The sequence below is a fragment of the Rana temporaria genome, chromosome 9, assembly GCF_905171775.1.
Source record: "Rana temporaria chromosome 9, aRanTem1.1, whole genome shotgun sequence".
Taxonomy (NCBI): Eukaryota; Metazoa; Chordata; class Amphibia; order Anura; family Ranidae; genus Rana; species Rana temporaria.
In genome coordinates this window covers 63,341,889-63,359,608 of record NC_053497.1, presented here as the reverse complement: position 1 = coordinate 63,359,608, position 17,720 = coordinate 63,341,889, and the positions used below count along the sequence as shown (strand labels likewise).

At 43.3% G+C, this 17,720-nt stretch overlaps 1 protein-coding gene across 2 annotated transcripts in view; it reads left to right on the top strand.

The window, feature by feature from the left end:
* The window catches only part of LRCH2 (leucine rich repeats and calponin homology domain containing 2), a 138,045-nt gene that overhangs the window by 74,067 nt on the left and 46,258 nt on the right, over nucleotides 1–17,720 (top strand). For both annotated transcript variants that reach the window (XM_040323668.1, XM_040323666.1), the window contains one exon: nucleotides 9,675–9,719. In XM_040323668.1, the coding sequence (XP_040179602.1) occupies nucleotides 9,675–9,719 (45 nt within the window). The remainder of the gene's footprint in view (nucleotides 1–9,674; nucleotides 9,720–17,720) is intronic.

Below are 17,720 nucleotides of genomic sequence, written 5' to 3'. Positions count from 1 at the left end.
TTTTTTTTATCTTAATGCACTCTATGCGTTAAGATAAAAAACCTTTTGTGTGTAGCAGGCCCCGCAGCACCCCCTAATACTTACCCTGAGACCCATTTCCAGTGATGTCCAGGATTCCCTCAGCCATCCAGGACTCTCCTCCTGATTGGTTGGGGCACAGCCGTGGCGCCATTGGCTGTCAATCAAAGTCAGTTAGCCAATCAGGAGGGAGAGTGCGAGGCCATGTCGGGTTCCGTGTCTGAATGTATACATGGAGCTCTGACTCGACTTGGGTGCCCCCATAGCAAGCTGCTGGTCTATGGGGGCACTCATCAGGAGGGAGGGGCCAGGAGCAGAAAAAAGGGACCCGAGAAGAGCAGGATCCGGGCTGCTCTGTGCAAAACCAACTGCACAGAGGAGGTAAATATAACATGTTTGTTTTTGTTTTTAAAATAGAGCTTGAAGGAGATCTGGATGGTAGAGTGTGAAGGTCTTGTTTTCTTTGTGGATCATAACATGTAGGGGATACAGTGAGGGGAAAAAAGTATATTAAATGCCCACTGACAAAGACATGATCAGGCTATAATTTTAATGATGGGTTTATTTTAACACTGAGAGACAAAATAACAAAAATAATCCAGAAAAAATAATTTAAAAAACGTTAAGTCTTGATTTGCATTTTAATGAATGAAATAAGTATTTGATCCCCCTATCAATCAGCAAGATTTCTGGCTCCCAGGTCTCGTCTATACATGTAACGAGATGAGTTTAGGAAGACTCTCTTTCTTAGTCCGGGTTCACACTAATACGAAAAAAGCTCCTACATTGGGAGCTCATGATGCATGACGTGTGAATGAAAAATCAATGTTTCCCTATGAGAGTCATCTTAACTGGTCCGACACTGAAGTCGGATTGCCGTCTTAATTGATCCGACTTTGGCATGAGACTTGTGCTCTGATGATTTTGAAGGGGAACTCCACGCCAAATAAAATAAAAATGGCCTAAAAAAAATGGCCTGGGTTCCCCCTCCAAGAGTATACCAGGCCCTTTGGTCGCAAATGGATTTTAAGGGGAACCCAAAAACCACAATACCAGACCCTTACCTGAGCATGCTGCCAGGCAGGTCAGAAAAAGGGGGTGGGGACTAGCGAGCACCATGAGATTCTGCCCCCCCACCCTATGTGAATGAGTGTTGGGTACATTGTACCCCTACCTTTTCACCTAAAAAATAAAATAAAAAAGTATCAAAAATAAAACACAGTTCACAGGTTTTTAAAGTAATTTAATAAAACGGCTCCGGCGTCGCTTCCAATCTCTTCTTCCCTCTCCGGCTGTTCTGCCTCCACCGCTGATGTCTTATGCCTCTGCCGTTTCTTCTCCCCTCTCAGGGTCTTCTCCGCTGATGTCTTCTAGTCCTCTCTGGTTCTAGGTCCTGGGACCTAGATCCTCCCTCCACCCCAGGGTGATCTCTACATCCCTTCTTTTCCTGTCACTGAGGATTTTATCCTCCCTTTCCACTGTCCTATCTTGAAGAACACTAAGGAGATTTCACTCCATATACAAGTATAATAAGTGGGGTGTTTGTGCGCTACTCAAAGTGTCTAACGATTAATATGTGTGAGAGTGTTTGAATCAATATGTATAAAGCTGCTGAACTTCTAAAGTGTCACCAACACCAAATGATAAATTATAACAGTTAAGTGAACAGCGCTATATAAAAACACTCCAAAATGACCAATAAATGCAGCAAGATAATAAAGTGCTAAATAAACGTAATATAAAGTGCTAATAATATTATTGTATTGAGACTAATATAAGGTCAAAGTGCAACTGTGCAATAAACGATAATTAAAAAAAAAATTGTGCATAACATTTTCATAAATTGTTTATAGTCTCTTCAGCTGTGCAAATTAGTGCAAAAAAGGAGTAGAAGAAAAAAGTGTTGATGTGCAAAAAATGGGATTGAATGTGATAATGAATTGCAGATCCCTTATACCAATCCACACCCAGTGTGCTCCTAGCTGCTCACTTCCAATATAGACCCCAATGGGTCTAGTCAAGCATCAAGGTAATCACTTGTGGTAAGCTGTGTCTCCTTCCTCTGTTGTTTCCGCTGAAGAGACCATGAATTATTTATGAAAATGTTGTGCACAATTTTTTGAATTATCGTTTATCGCACAGTTACATTTTGACCTTTTATATTAGTCTCAATACAATAATAATAATAGCACTTTATATTCCTTTTATATAGGACTTTATTATCTTGCTGCATTTATTCGTATTTTTTTTGTGTTTTTATATAGCGCTTCTTCACTTAACTGTTATAATCCTATATGACCTTATAAAAGCAATTTGGGTTTAGAGAGAATAGCCATCGTTTAATAAACATGTTCACACTATGCTGTTCTTAGCCCCCCTTTTCTTTTGTGAAGTCCTTTTGAAAAGATATACATTTAATTTTGAAGATGGAGATCCCAACATTATTTGGAAGTAAAATGGCTTCTTTCATAGTTAACCACTTGCCGCCCACCAATGACACATTGACGTCGGCAAAGTGGTTGCAGAATCCTGACTGGACGTCATATGACGTCCTCAGGATTCTGAGCCGCTGCGCGCCCCCGGGGGCGCGCATCGCGGCGATCGTTGTTGCAGGGTGTCAGTCTGACACCCTGCAAAACCGATCAAGGTAAAGAATCTATCACGGAGACTCTTTACCATGTGATCAGCCGTGTCCAACCACGGCTGATCACGATGTAAACAGGAAAAGCCAGTAATCGGCTTTTCCTCACTCGCGTCTGTCAGACGCGAGTAGAGGAGAGCCGATCAGCTGCTCCTGTGACGGGGGGGGTTTGTGCTGATCAATTATCAGCACAGCCCCCCCGAGGATGCCCACTGGACCACCAGGGATTAAAAAAATAAAAATAAAGGTATGCCACCCTAGACCACCAGGGATGAGGACACAAAAAATGGATGCCAATCAGTGCCGCAATGGATGCCAATCAGTGCCCACAATGGGCATCACTGATTGGCAGGCATTGTTTGGCACTGATTGGCATCCATTAGTAAAACACATACAATAATGCCCATCTGTGCCGCCTATCCGTGCCCATCTGTGCCGCCTATCCGTGCCCATCTGTGCCGCCTATCCGTGCCCATCTGTGCCGCCTATCCGTGCCCATCTGTGCCGCCTATCCGTGCCCATCTGTGCCGCCTATCAGTGCCCATCCATGCCGCCCATCAGTGCCGCATATTAGTGACCATCAATGCCACCACATCAGTGCCACATCATCGGTGCCCATCAGTGCCGCCTTATCAGTGCCCGTCAGTGCAGTACCATCAGTGCCCATCGGTGAAGGAGAAAATGTTTTATAATGGAAACACAAAAAAAAACGTTTTTTTTCAAAATTGTCGGTAATTTTTTTTTTTTTTTTGGCAGAAAATAAATATCCCAGAGGTGATCAAATACCACCAAAAGAAAGCTCTATTTGTGGGTACAAAATGATAAAAATTTAGTTTGGGTACAGTGTAGCACGACCGCGCAATTGACATTCAAAGTGCAACAGCGCTGAAAGCTAAAAATTGGTCTGGGCTGGAAGGTGTATAAGTGCCCTGTATGGAAGTGGTTAATATCTTTAAAAAAAAAAAAAAGGTTTGAAAATTTGTTAGACTAATGTTGATGAGTATGCTGTAACTATAATCTACCTCAAGATGGCACTGGAGTTCATGTAGTTGAGAACTGGGCTAAAAATAGCACCTGTAAAGCGCCTGAAAAACGGCTCCCCTGCAGTCTGTGTGAGAGCCCGAGGGCTTTCACACTGAGGCGATGTGCTGGCAGGATGTTAAATAAACTCCTGCAAACAGCATCTTTTGAGTTGTGAAGGAGCGGTGTGTACACAGCTTCTGACCATTTAAATGAGTGGTCAGCGTGACCAAAGTGCCGCTTGCAGGTGGCTTTAACCCTTTTTTGGCTGCTAGCGGGGGTTAAAAGCGCCCCGCTAGTGGCCGAATACTTCCGCATAAACGATGTTCAAGCACCACTAAAAATAGCGGCGCTTTGCCGCCGACGCCTCAGTGTGAAAGCAGCCTAAGAGAGGCTCAAACTATTTTATTAACCACTTAAGGACCGCCACACGACTATATACGTCCTTAGTTTGAAGAGGGATATCTCTGTAATCATAGGCTATGATTAAACACTAGGAATAGTGTGAAACGCATCAGCTGTCCCGTTTTGCTGTGGCTTGTACTGCTGTTGTATTTTAATAAAGGCAACGTTTGTTCGGAGCGCGGCTGTCCAGAAATATACTTCTTTATTCCTGTCTTCAGGCGGTGGTCCTGTAAACGATAATAGTGGTCTCTGCAGCGGATTGGCCGTGAGATGACCGTTATCTGCGGCGGGAGAGGGGGCACACCTCCCGTTGCTCTCCCACGCCGCTTACCGCAGCCGTCGGCAGCGGCGGAGGCTATCGGGTCCTTTCTTGTGCTGGTTATGGATACGAGTGAGGGCAAGATGGCCCCCACCCATCTCCATACCATAGCAGGGCGGAAGCCACGTCAAAACATCACTTCCACCCATACGTCTTAAAGGGACAATTTGTATTTCTTTTTTATTGCATTTTAGTCTAAATATGAGATCTGAGGTCTTTTTGACCCCAGATCTCATATTTAAGAGGACCCGTCATTCTTTTTTCTATTACAAGGGATGTTTACATTCCTTGGAATAAAAGTGACTAAATTTAATTTTTTTTTCTTTAAACAGTGTAGAAAGCAATAAAATCTAGTAAAATAAATTAAATACATTTTTTTTTAAAGCGCCCCGTCCTGACGAGCTCATGGGTAAAAGTTTGACGCCATTCCACGAGCGGGCACAATTTTGAAGCGTGACATGTTGGGGATCAATTTACTCAGCGTAACATTATTCTTCACAATAAAAAAAAAATTGGGCTAACTTTACTGATGTCTTATTTTTTTTATTAAAAAAAGTGTTTTTTTCTAAAATAAAGTGCGCTTGTAAGACCGCTGCGCAAATACAGTGTGACAAAAAGTATTGCCATGACCGCCATTTTATTCTCTAGGGTGTCAGAATTTTTTTTTTATAATGTTCGGGGGTTCTAAGTAATTTTCTAGAAAAAAAACAACTTGTTTTTAATGTGTAAACACCAAGTCTGAAAAACAGGCTCGGTCCTTTAAAGCGGGGGTTCACCCTAAAAAAAAAAATTCTAACATTACATCCAGCATACGAACGACATTTACAGTATGCAGGTCTTTTTTTTTTTTTTTGCCGTACATACCGATATAGTTTGATTTTCTCCCCGGGTTCTGATTCCTGCGGGACTGGGCGTTCCTATCCCTGGGTTAGATGATTGACGTGTTGTGAAAAAGTTCCCATGTCGCACAAGGCGCGTCACCAGTTTTCCATAAATAGCCGAGCTGTGAGTCGGCGCTATACGGCGCCTGCGCCCGCCGTGTAGAGCTGACTGCACAGGCCCCGACTCGCAGCTCGGCTATTTACGGAAAACTGGTGACGCGCCTTGTGCGACATGGGAACTTTTTCACAACACGTCAATCATCTAACCCAGGGATAGGAACGCCCAGTCCCGCGGGAATCGGAAGCCGCGGAGAAAATCACACTAACGATATGTACGGCAAAAAAAAAAAAAAAAGACCTGCATACTGTAAATGTCGTTAGTATGCTGGTTGTAATTCTTTTTAGGGTGAACCCCCGCTTTAAGTGGTTAAAGCATGCATTAAGCATTCCGGGTGGAGCTTTTGACCTTTTGCTGCCACTTTATCATCCTTTTATGCTTTGCTTTTAGTACAGGAGTATTTTGAATCAAATCTGTCAGACTTGGTGGCTAAAACGGGCACTCTGATTGTTGTGGATGCAATAGGTGCCAGGGCTTAGCTAGGGAGGAAGCTTGAGTTCTTCTGTGCAAAGTAAAACCAAGATCAGAGAGGCACACAGGAAAATCTTGTCTGGCTTACAATGTTAACACAACTCAATTAAATAAGCGAGTCATTTAGTTGAAAGTAGGGTTGTCCCGATACCACTTTTTTAGGACCGAGTACAAGTACCGATACTTTTTTTCAAGTAGTCGCCGATACCGAATACCGATACTTTTTTTAAATGTGTCCCCAAATGCAGCCATGTCTCCCCCATATGCAGCCATGTCCCTCACATATGCAGCAATGTCCCTCTAGCCATGTCCCTCACATATGCAGCAATGTCCCTCTAGCCATGTCCCTCACATATGCAGCAATGTCCCTCTAGCCATGTCCCTCACATATGCAGCAATGTCCCTCACATATGCAGCAATGTCCCTCTAGCCATGTCCCTCACATATGCAGCAATGTCCCTCTAGCCATGTCCCTCACATATGCAGCCATGTCCCTCTAGCCATGTCCCTCACATATGCAGCCATGTCCCTCACATATGCAGCAATGTCCCTCTAGCCATGTCCCTCACATATGCAGCAATGTCCCTCTAGCCATGTCCCTCACATATGCAGCAATGTCCCTCTTGCCATGTCCCTCACATATGCAGCCATGTCCCTCTAGCCATGTCCCTCACATATGCAGCAATGTCCCTCTAGCCATGTCCCTCACATATGCAGCAATGTCCCTCTAGCCATGTCCCTCGATGCGGCGGGGGGGGAAAGGGGGGGGGAAGTATTCTATTTAGGTATCGGGGGTATTTGCGCGAGTACGAGTACTCCTGCAAATACTCGGTATTGGTCCCGATACCGATACTGGTATCGGTATCTGGACAACCCTAGTTGAAAGTACACCCACTTCAAAGCTCTTTTTTTTTTTTTTTTTTTTCAGGATGGCTGACATTAAAATCAGAGTTTTTGCCAATAATAATAGGATACCTTGTTTTCAAAAATTAAAAGTATCTGTTACTGGCGGTTGTGCAGATTTGAGAAAAGTGACATATATGAGCGTCCACAGCTGGGTGTGCAGTTGATAATAGTCACTGCTTTGCACACAGTTTGCTTCCTGCTATCATGTTGCTATTAAGGATTTAAGATTTATTTGAAGCATAAATTATAATCCAAAAATGTGTAAATTTGTAGTTTTCCTTGGCAGTAATGTAGTTTCCCAGGGCCAAATTATACAGTGCAAAGTAGAAAATATAATCAGCGCAATAAACCACATAAAAAAACAAGCAGCTGAACACTGGGATTCAATTAATAAAATTCCTTAGGGTGAATATAAAGTAGATAGTGCAGCGCTTAAAAGTCCAACAATAGAAAGTCCAAATAGAATCTTTTCTAAAGTGACTGGTGATGAGTAGAAATCATGCAGGTGCTGTAGCGTGGAAATAAGAAGAAACACCTCCACCAATGGTAGTAATGGCCGCTCACCTCACAGCTATGACCCTCTGTTAGATTAGGTCATAAACAGCATTCCCATAAGGGTATATCCAAAAGGAAATCCAGCAATGATACAAATGGTCTCCAAAGCAAGGTCAGCAATCAAGCATCAGATCCAAATCTTTTTTCCGTTTTAATCCTCAGAGGATTAAAACGGAAAAAAGATTTGGATCTGATGCTTGATTGCTGACCTTGCTTTGGAGACCATTTGTATCATTGCTGGATTTCCTTTTGGATATACCCTTATGGGAATGCTGTTTATGACCTAATCTAACAGAGGGTCATAGCTGTGAGGTGAGCGGCCATTACTACCATTGGTGGAGGTGTTTCTTCTTATTTCCACGCTACAGCACCTGCATGATTTCTACTCATCACCAGTCACTTTAGAAAAGATTCTATTTGGACTTTCTATTGTTGGACTTTTAAGCGCTGCACTATCTACTTTATATTCACCCAAATTATACAGTGCCTTGACAAAATGTGCAACATTTCAAGAGGGTAGGCCCTTGAAATGTTGCACATTTTGTCATGTTGCAACCAAAAACTTAAATGTATCTTATTAGGATTTTATGTGATAGACCAACACAAAGTGCCACGTAATTGTGAAGTGAAAGGAAAATGATAAATGGTTTTCAATTTTTTTTTACAAATAAAATTTGTATTTAGCCCCCCTGAGTCAATACTTTGTAGAACCACCTCTTGCTGAAATTAGTCTTGTTGGGTATGTTTCTACCAGCTTGGCGCATCTAGAAAGTGACATTTTTGCCCATTCTCCTTTTGCAAAATAGCTAAAGCTCTGTCAGATTGGACGGAGAGGGTCTGTGAACAGCAATTGTTAAGTCTTGACACAGATTCTCAATTGGATTTGGGTCTGGACTTTGACTGGACCATTCTAACACATGGATATGCTTTGATCGAAACCATTCCATTGTAGCACTGGCTGTATGTTTAGGGTCATGGTCTGGCAGGAAGGTAAACCTTCGCCCCAGTCTGAAGTCTTTTGCAGAATCAAAACAGGTTTTACCCTGTATTTGGCTCCATCCATCTTACCATCCTTGACCAGCTTCCCTGTCCCTGCTGAAGAAAAGCATCCCCACAACATGATGCTGCTGCCACCACGTTTTGCGGTGGAGATGGTATGTTCAGGGTAATGTGCAGTGTTAGTTTTTTGCCGCACATAGCATTTTGCTTTTAGTTAAATTTTGGTCTCATCTGCCTAATAACAGTGGTCATCAGCCCTGTCCTCAGGGCCCACTAACAGGCCAGGTTTGCAAGATAACTGAAATACATGACAGGTGATATCATTTGCCGCTCAGTGATTGCAGTATTCCAGTCTGCATCTCCCCAAGGTAATACATAAAACCTGGCCTTTTAGTGGGCCCTGAGGACAAGGTTGATGACCACTGCACCTTCTTCCACATGTTTGCTGTGTCCCCCACATGGCTTCTTCCAAACTGCAAATGGGACTTCTTATGGCTTTCTTTCAACAATGGCTTTCTTCTTGCCACTCTTCCATAAAGGCCAGTTTTGTGGAGTGCACAACTAATAATTGTCCTGTGGACAGATTCTCCCACCTGACCTGTGGATCTCTGCAGCTCCTCCAGAGTTACCATGGGCCTCTTGGCTGCTTCTCTGATTTAATGCTCTCCTTGCCCGACATGTCCATTAAGGTGGGTGGCCATGTCTTAATAGGTTTGCAGTTGTACCGCACTCTTTCTATTTTCGGATGATGGATTGAACAGTGCTCTGTGAGATGTTCAAAGCTAGGGATATTTTTTATAACCTAACCCTGCTTTAAACTTCTCCACAACTTTATCCCTGACCTGTCTGATGTGTTCCTTGATTTCATGATGCTGTTTGTTCACTAAGGTTCTCTAACAAACCTCTGAAGGTTTCACAGAACCGCTGTATTTATACTGAAATTGAAATTAAATTACACACACAAGTGGACTCTATTTACCAATTAGGTGACTTTTGAAGACCATTGGTTCCACTAGATTTAAGTTAGGGGTATCAGAGCAAATGCACGCCATACTTTTCAGAAATGTATTTGGAAAACAATTAATCAATTTCTCTTCACTTCACAATTATGTGGCACTTTGTGTTTGTCTATCACATAAAATCCCAATAAAATACGTTAACGTTGTTGGTTGTAACATGACAAAATTTGGAAAATTTCAAGGGGTATGAATACTTTTGCATGGCACTGTATTTTACATGTTTAATTATTTTGCAGAAAAAAAAAACCCTGAAAATAATGGTTACAAAATCATCTAACGCCTTTATTCTTTTTTTATTTTTTTATTCTGTTTATATTTACAGTACAAGTCTTCTCGGAAGTGCTCAGGTGGAAATGACAACGATGAGGTGAGACATTTATGGTAGTAACCTTTCGTGCTTAGCAAGGAAACCTTTTTCTCCAAAAAAATGTCAGTGCAGCATTGAGAGAAGGCTCCTCCCATTGTCCACCATTATATAAAAAAGAGCAACACACCCCTGAGCCTCAGTACAATGTGTTTGCTCCGGAGCAACAAGAACCATCAGATGTTTGTTGTTTTACACAAATCTTTCAGGCCGACGTGCTTGTTGCAGGGACCGACCTGTTTGGCTAACTATCACACTTTTTTTTTTTTTTTTTTATACCGGTTTGTATGCCTAGACAAGGTATGTAGGAGAAAAAAAAAAACACAGCTGTGGTGCATTTGGAGAAGATCCCCCCCCCCCTTCCCCCGCTTTATAGCAGTTTCCCAGCAAACTCTATTTTTCTCTGCCCTGAGGTTGTGGCCCAGGCGTCTGAAATAATGGTGGCACATCCGCGTGGCTTCCAATATGTCATTTTAGGCCTTAATCCTGATCCGGGATGACATACGTCCGGTCAAAGGGTGAGCTGCGCAAAAACACAGCACTGCAAACATATTTTTTAGTCTCAGCTGAGACCAGGGAAACAGCAGAGCAGGGAAACTTTGAGTTTCCACCATACATAGCTTGGGAATAGCTGGCGGAGGGGCCAGAGCTGAAGTGTGGCTAGAAATTTGGAGGCAAATGGAGCAATATGTAGATGACCATGTCAGAATCAACACATTACCTGCCCTGCAGATCCTGTCACACAGGAAAGCTCCAAGGTAAGCTGGGTATTGCACATGGCAAACCTCCTTGTTACTTACCTGCGAGCAAGCAAAGCTTCCCCTTTTTGTTGGATATACGCTTTAAGTGGTAATCTACACAACTCTGCTCCCACCAATATCAAAAAAAGCCCCATGGTCCTGCAGGGGCTCAGGCTTCAAATACCATGCAGGGCACCTGACATTTGCTTTAAGATGTGACAGAGGACAGAGTTCTTGCATATGCAAGAATGTGCGTCCGATGCATCCCTAGTTGGTGACTGGCAGTCTAGCAGTTTCTGAGTATTTTTTTTCTATAGTGATCAAAGGGCTCATTTCATTTTGCCCATTTGTACACTGATGGACAAGGGCATTATTTGTTTAGACCCGACGGCCTCCAAAGTACAGCCCATGGGCCACATCTGGCCCACTAGGATGCTTTTTCCGGCCCACAGCTCAAGTCCTCAGGCTCACTGCAAGGTCATTCTCTGCTCAAACTGTCGGGTTGCAGGACCTGCACTGCATACTCACCTCTGTCAGAATGCAGCGCAGCTCCCACAACCCAAAAAAGCCTGCCTAACCCAGCACCTCACTGTGTTGGTTGCTAGGACCGCTGGTGTCCTGACTACTTTATTGCGCACCTCCCAATTCCTGCCCAACTGTTGGCATCAGTGTCCTTTTACCACTGTCATTTTTTATACAATGTGCCTGTGTAACCCTGATGGGAGCCAGGAGGTGCAGCTCTGCTCTGAGCCTGGTCTAAACAGTCTAATCAATGTAAAGGACACTGGTATAAGTGTGGGAGACTGCTGGTGATATAAATATGCAGGGGGTGCGGGATGTGTTTCTCTGATGGGGACACAAGTGTGACGGGGAAGGGGGGGGGATTCTGAGTGGGGGGACAAATGTGGGAAGGGGGCTCTAATGGGGACACAAATGTGGAAGGGGCCACAGATAGGGGGGGTTCTGATGAGGCCACAAATATGCAGAGGGACTCTGGTGGGGACACAAATGTGCAGGGGGAAGGGGGGTTTTGATGGGTATACCAATTTGTGTGGAAACACTCATGAGAACACCAATTTGGGGGGGGGGGGGGGGCATTGAAGGGCAGACAAATGAGCAGGGAGCTCTGATGGGGACACAAATGTATGGGGAAACTCTGAGGGGGACAAAGGTGTGTGGGGAAAATCTGATTGAGATAGAGATGTGAGGGGAGACTCTGATAGGGACCAGATGTACAGGGGGGGGGGGGTTCTGGCGGGAACATGTAAAGGTGTAGCTTCCGTTCATGAGGCTCTGGCATTAAGGTGTGGGCAGCCTGTCAATATCTATTCTTTCTTGCTGCCTCTGATTCATTTATAAATAACCAGATTTTTTTTGCCCCAAGAATTTGTAAAATATACAGGATAAAAAGTTTTGAGATGCTTGGTTTAGGCCAGTTTCTAAGTAGTAATTTTGGGCACTTCAGGAGTTGCAGTAGCATGCTTTAGCTATCATGAAACCCTATTATTCTGTTTTTTTCCCAGTCTTTGTGGTTCTTACAATAGTTTATCCCAAGACAGGGCTTAGGAATTGATGATTTCCTCCCTATTCTCAAACCCATCCAAAGACAAAGCAACGTCTCCATACTTGCTGTGGCTGATTGGCCTCCTGTTGGGCCAAAGATCAGTGGCACTCTGTGAGCCATTCTGCGTTACAGCAATAAGCGTTTTCTCATTGCTCGCAGATGAATTGATTTTTGATAAAGGATTCCTGAAACCTGTAATTTACTTCAGGGGTCCCTTGGAGTTAAAAACTGAGAGGCTGCTATAAATAGTTTTAAAGGTAGAACCTTTTAGTGTATTTAGAAGTCATTTCACAAGTCTTTGACTTCAGTATGGACATAAGAGGGGTTTGCATCAACACCTCTGCAGAGCTACCACCCTTTTCAATTTTTATATGGTGTTTCAACATATCCATATGACCCTACTCTCCTGTCAGGAGTAAGCCCCATGGAATAGGTCCTGCAAGCAGTACATCCCCACTTTAAGATATTATTTCTTGTTAATCCTCTCAGTGTCACCCTGCAAGATGACTTGAGAAAATGGGTAACTCATTTGTTAGGAATCTTCTAGGGCTACGCAGCTTCCCGTCCCTATGCTCCTAATACTTTTAGAGGTTTTTATTTAGCATTTTGTGGTTATATGAATGTTTATCTGTTCCCTCAGTACTGTTATGTTATTGAGGCTCAAAGATATTTTGCTCTTTTTTTTATAATGTTGGATGATATGTTTCCTTTTTCTAAGTGAGAGAAGCCTTCTCGCAAAGCTACCCTGGACGATTCCTAGAAAATTATTTATTAGGTACCTAAGTGTTTTTTGTGAAATTTATAAAAGGAAGTCTCTTTAATACAAAATGCTTGGCTTGATAAATCCTCAGTGTCACAAATTCAAATTTCCTCTATTTAATGGTGCTCAGATTTGAACTAGTTAGAACAAGCATAATATTGGCAGAATGCTTTGCAGCTGTGCACAGAAAGTTGTTCAGTGTCTCTCACCTGCCTCTTAAGACCAAGAATACCAGTGTGTTCCGTACACACAGAGATTCCTGCAAACAAGTGCTGACCTGTACTCCCTGATGCATATTTCGCTACACAGAACTTCAAATCCCTTTGCAGTGCTGCCACCTGGTCCTCTGCTGTTCTAGCTTTGTGGACATTCAGGCTTCATCTGATGCCAGCTTTATTAAGTTGACCTTCAGGTGGCTCATTGAGCAACAGGCAGTCCTCAGTTTTCTGTTGTCTTGTCCTTTTAATGACCCCAGATCTCTCCATAAAGAGGGCCTGTTGCCACTCACAAGGGATATTATAAAAGAAAGGTGATCTGGTGTCACCGGTGACCCACCTACATCTCTGTAATATGCAACAAAAGATTTGCCCTTTTAGGACTTTAAATGAGGTGGACACCATTGGGCCAATAAACATAGTAGCAGTAAATGCAGTATAAAGTAGATACGTTTATTCAGATAAGAGTAATGCAATGCATGAATGGATATCATCAACAGTGGCCAATTCTAAAACGACATACATATAAATTGTAAATTGGTACGTGTATAGTAAAAGACATGTGATACACGGGCATCTAATGTACCCGACATGACATGTTTCATGAGACCCAGCTCACTCTTCAGGGGTGGATGCGTGTACCTAGGATGGAAAAATAAAGGTGGGTATGTGGTATAATGTTGGTGGAATGAGCATAAGGTATAGGGAGCCGTGGTAACGGATCCCATACTCGCCACTAAATAGGGCCAGAACAGCAGGTGGGTGGTTCCCAGAGGCAGCAGCAGGTGTCTCACCGGGGAGCTGAGGAGGCGGAGCCAACCGGGACCCGAGTAGGGCAAAATAGAGGACAGTCACGGTGTGGATGTGAGGAAGTGTCCCCAGTGGGCTCATTATATTGTTCATCCCTTGTGATATCAATAAAGTTCAATCAAAATAAAAATTATACAGTGTAAAATTTTGTTTAATAAAATACTAACATTTTTTTAAAGTGCATAGATCGCACCACAAATGTGAGTGAGGGCAATAATTGTAGCACTAGACCTCCTGTTTAACTCTAAACTGGTAACCTGTAAAGGCTTTTAAAGTGTTGCCTATGGATAATTGAGTGTACCCTAGTTGTCGCTATTCCACAGATGTGCACCTTTTTAACCACTTCCTGACGGCCGTACGCCTATATACGGCCGCAGTGTGGTTCTAAATCTCCGGGACGCCGTCTTTTTACGGCCTCCGCTCCTCCGGGCCACTGGGGGGCGAGCGCGCGCTGCCGGCGGCATCACGGAGATGCCGTTGCGTGTGCCTGGCGTCCGCGATGTCCGCCAGGCACCCGCGATCGGCGGATACACAGACAAGGACGTGGATCTGTGTGTGTAAACACACAGATCCACGTCCTGTCAGGGAGAGAGGAGACCGATCTGTGTCCCTTGTACATAGGGACACAGATCGGTCACCTCCCCCAGTCAGTCCCCTTCCCCCACAGTAAGAAACTCTATGCAGGGTACACATTTAACCCCTCCCTCACCCCCTAGTGTTAACCCCTTCAATGCCAGTCACATTTATACAGTAATTAGTGCATATTTATAGCACTGAGCAGTATAAATGTGAATGGTGCCAAAAATGTGTGAAAAGTGTCCGATGTGCCCGCCATAATGTCGCAGTTCCAATAAAAATTGCAGATCGCCGCCATTACTAGTAAAAAAAATAAATAAAAATTCTGTCCCCTATTTTGTAGGCGCTATAACTTTTGCACAAACCAATCGCTTATTGCGTTTTTTTTTTTTTTTACCAAAAATTTGTAGAATACGTATCGGCCTAGACTGAGAAAAAAAAATGTTTTAAAAAAAATTGGGCTATTTATTATAGCAACACGTAAAAAATATTACATTTTTTTTTCAAAATTGTCGCTCTTTTTTTGTTTATAGCGCAAAAAATAAAAACCGCAGAGGTAATCAAATACCACCAAAAGAAAGCTCTATTTGTGGGGAGAAAAAAAGGAGGTCAATTTTGTTTGGGAGCCACGTCGCACGACTGTGCAATTGTCAGTTAAAGCGACGCAGTGCCGGAAGCTGAAATTTCACCTGGGCAGGAGGGGGGTATATGTGCCCAGTAAGCAAGTGGTTAAAGCTTGACATGTTGGGTATCTATTTACTCTGCATAACATCATCTTCAATATTTGACCAAAATATTATTTGTGTTTGTGTGCACTAAATTCATTACTGTATTTTCCTAAAAAATAGCTTTTAATTAACCACTGCACAAATCATGTGACATGCACAGTTGCAACACCCAGCAATTTATTCTCCAGAATAATTTGGCATACAGAAAATATATACTGTTTGGGAGTGCCAAGTAATTTTTCTATAAAAAAAAAAAAAAAATGCTGATTTTTTTTCCCATGTGTATGAGAAATGTTTAAATTGGCCTGGGCAGTAAGTGGTTAACGGACACTTGTGCTCGCGGTAAAAAAAAAATAATCTTATTTTGGAATCCATTGTACTGATGATCATGCTGTTGGTATACAGTAGCTTTGCAGTATAACTTCCTGAAGGTGAATTGTTTCCTGTGTCCCTCCTGTGTCCCTCAATGAATTTTATGAAGAGCACAAAAATTTTTTTTTTTTTTTTTTCTCTTTTTTTTTTTTTCTCTTTTTTTTATATAATTGCTGAGAGTACAAAGGGAGGAAGGAAAAGGCATGACTGAGAGGTGCCCCTGACCTGTACATACTTTCAGATGTCAGAACGACCTTCTGTGCTCCTAATAGAAAAGGTGCGGTGTTCATAAATTAAGAGTTCTGGCAAGTTTCCCAGAATACAGTTCAGATTCTCAGTTGGCTGTTGACAGCTTGGATCATGAACTTTACCTCGTCAGGTCATGCAGCGCAATTTTCATAGTACAAAAGTAAATTAATTGAAAAAAAATGTATCTCCATTGTCAGCTCAAGCCGCATCTGAAATCGCACAACTGCGAACCAGGGCTTGGCCTTTTAAAACTTTTAGTGGTAAGTGTCTTGCCTAACACCAGGCACTACAGGGTTGTGGGCTACTCTACGTATACGCCCTGGGCTCAAGAATGTGTATAGAGGAGATTTTAAGGTTTTTCAAATTAATAGCAGGCATTTTTTTTGTGGGTAAAATGTTTAATTTTAATTCTAAATGGTTAACGGCTTTACTTTTAAACTTCTAAGAAGACTACTTTTGACAGACACAAAGGAAAAGAAATTACAATATACCGGATCATTATCAAACATCATTTTCCACCAAGACATTTTTTTTAGGAATTGAATGCATGTATGTTTGTGTGTGCATTTAAATGTACTAGTATGAGGTCTGGAACTTTTAATCTGCAGTGATCTCATTATATTTCCAGTTACCGATTTTGTCTTTTTGTTCCATAAATATTAATCAACCTGCATGTCACATTTTACATGAACCATGTTATACAACGAGAGAATCATTATATAATTGGCAAAGCTAGGTGAAACCAACACTGTTTTCAGAAAACTTTTTCTCAGTGGACACCATCCTTAATTTTTTTTTCATAAATAGCTTCCTTTACCTTAGTGCAGTCCTCCTTCACTTACCTCATCCTTCAATTTTGCTTTTAAATGTCCTCATTTCTTCTGAGAAATCCTCACTTCCTGTTCTTCTGTCTGTAACTCCACACAGTAATGTGAGGCTTTCTCCCTGGTGTGGAGTGTTGTGCTCACCCCCTCCCTTGGACTACAGGAAAGTCAGGACACCCACTAACACACAGCTCCTTTTTCTCTCTGCAACGTAGAGAGCGTCCTGACTCTCCCGTAGTCCAAGGGAGGGGGCGAGCACGACACTCCACACCAGGGAGAAAGCCTTGCATTACTGTGTGAAGTTAGACAGAAGAACAGGAAGTGAGGATTTCTCAGAAGAAATAAGGACATTTAAATACAAAATCGAAGGATGAGGTAAGTGAAGGAGGACTGCACTAAGGTAAAGGAAGCTATTTAGGAAAAAAAATTGGCCCAGATTCACAAAGCACTTACGCCGACGTATAACACGTTACGCCGACGTAAGTGCCAATATGCGCCAGCATATGTGGGCGGCAGACCCACGAACCAACATGCGCCTAAAAACAGGCTACACCCCGCCGATGTAGCTTGCACACGCCGGCGCAGGGTGGGCGCACATATAGGCTGGGCGCATGGTGCTGCTCCCATTGATTAGCCATTCAAACATGCAAATGAGGGAAATACGCCGATTCATGAACGTACGTGTGCCCGGCGCATGCTACGCAAGCTGCGCGTAAGTTGTACGTCCGGCGTAAAGTTATTCCCCATAAATGAGGTGCAACCCGGCAACAGACATGCACAGGTCTGCACCAGGGAACACAAGCCGGCGTATTGTGCGTTGGACATGTGTCTGGCTGGGCGTACGTTATGTTCACGGCATACGCGGTGATCCGACGTAGCTTAGGCAGTTGTGCCGGCGTGGTTTTGAGCAGGCGCAGGGGGGTGCTGTGTATGCGTCCACGTCACGGCGCATGCGCAGGTCGTGATACGTACCTGTCTGGCGCTCGGCCCATCATTTGCATGGAGTCACGCCCACTTCCACCTACGCCGGCGTGCGCCTTCGAAACCTACGCCACGCTGGCGCAGCGTTGGGAGCACTGGCTTGCTGAATGCAATGCTTTCCTCTCCGCGCTACATTGGCGTGGCGTACGGTGTGTGCTCTACGGCCGCGTAATGTGCGCCTTGCT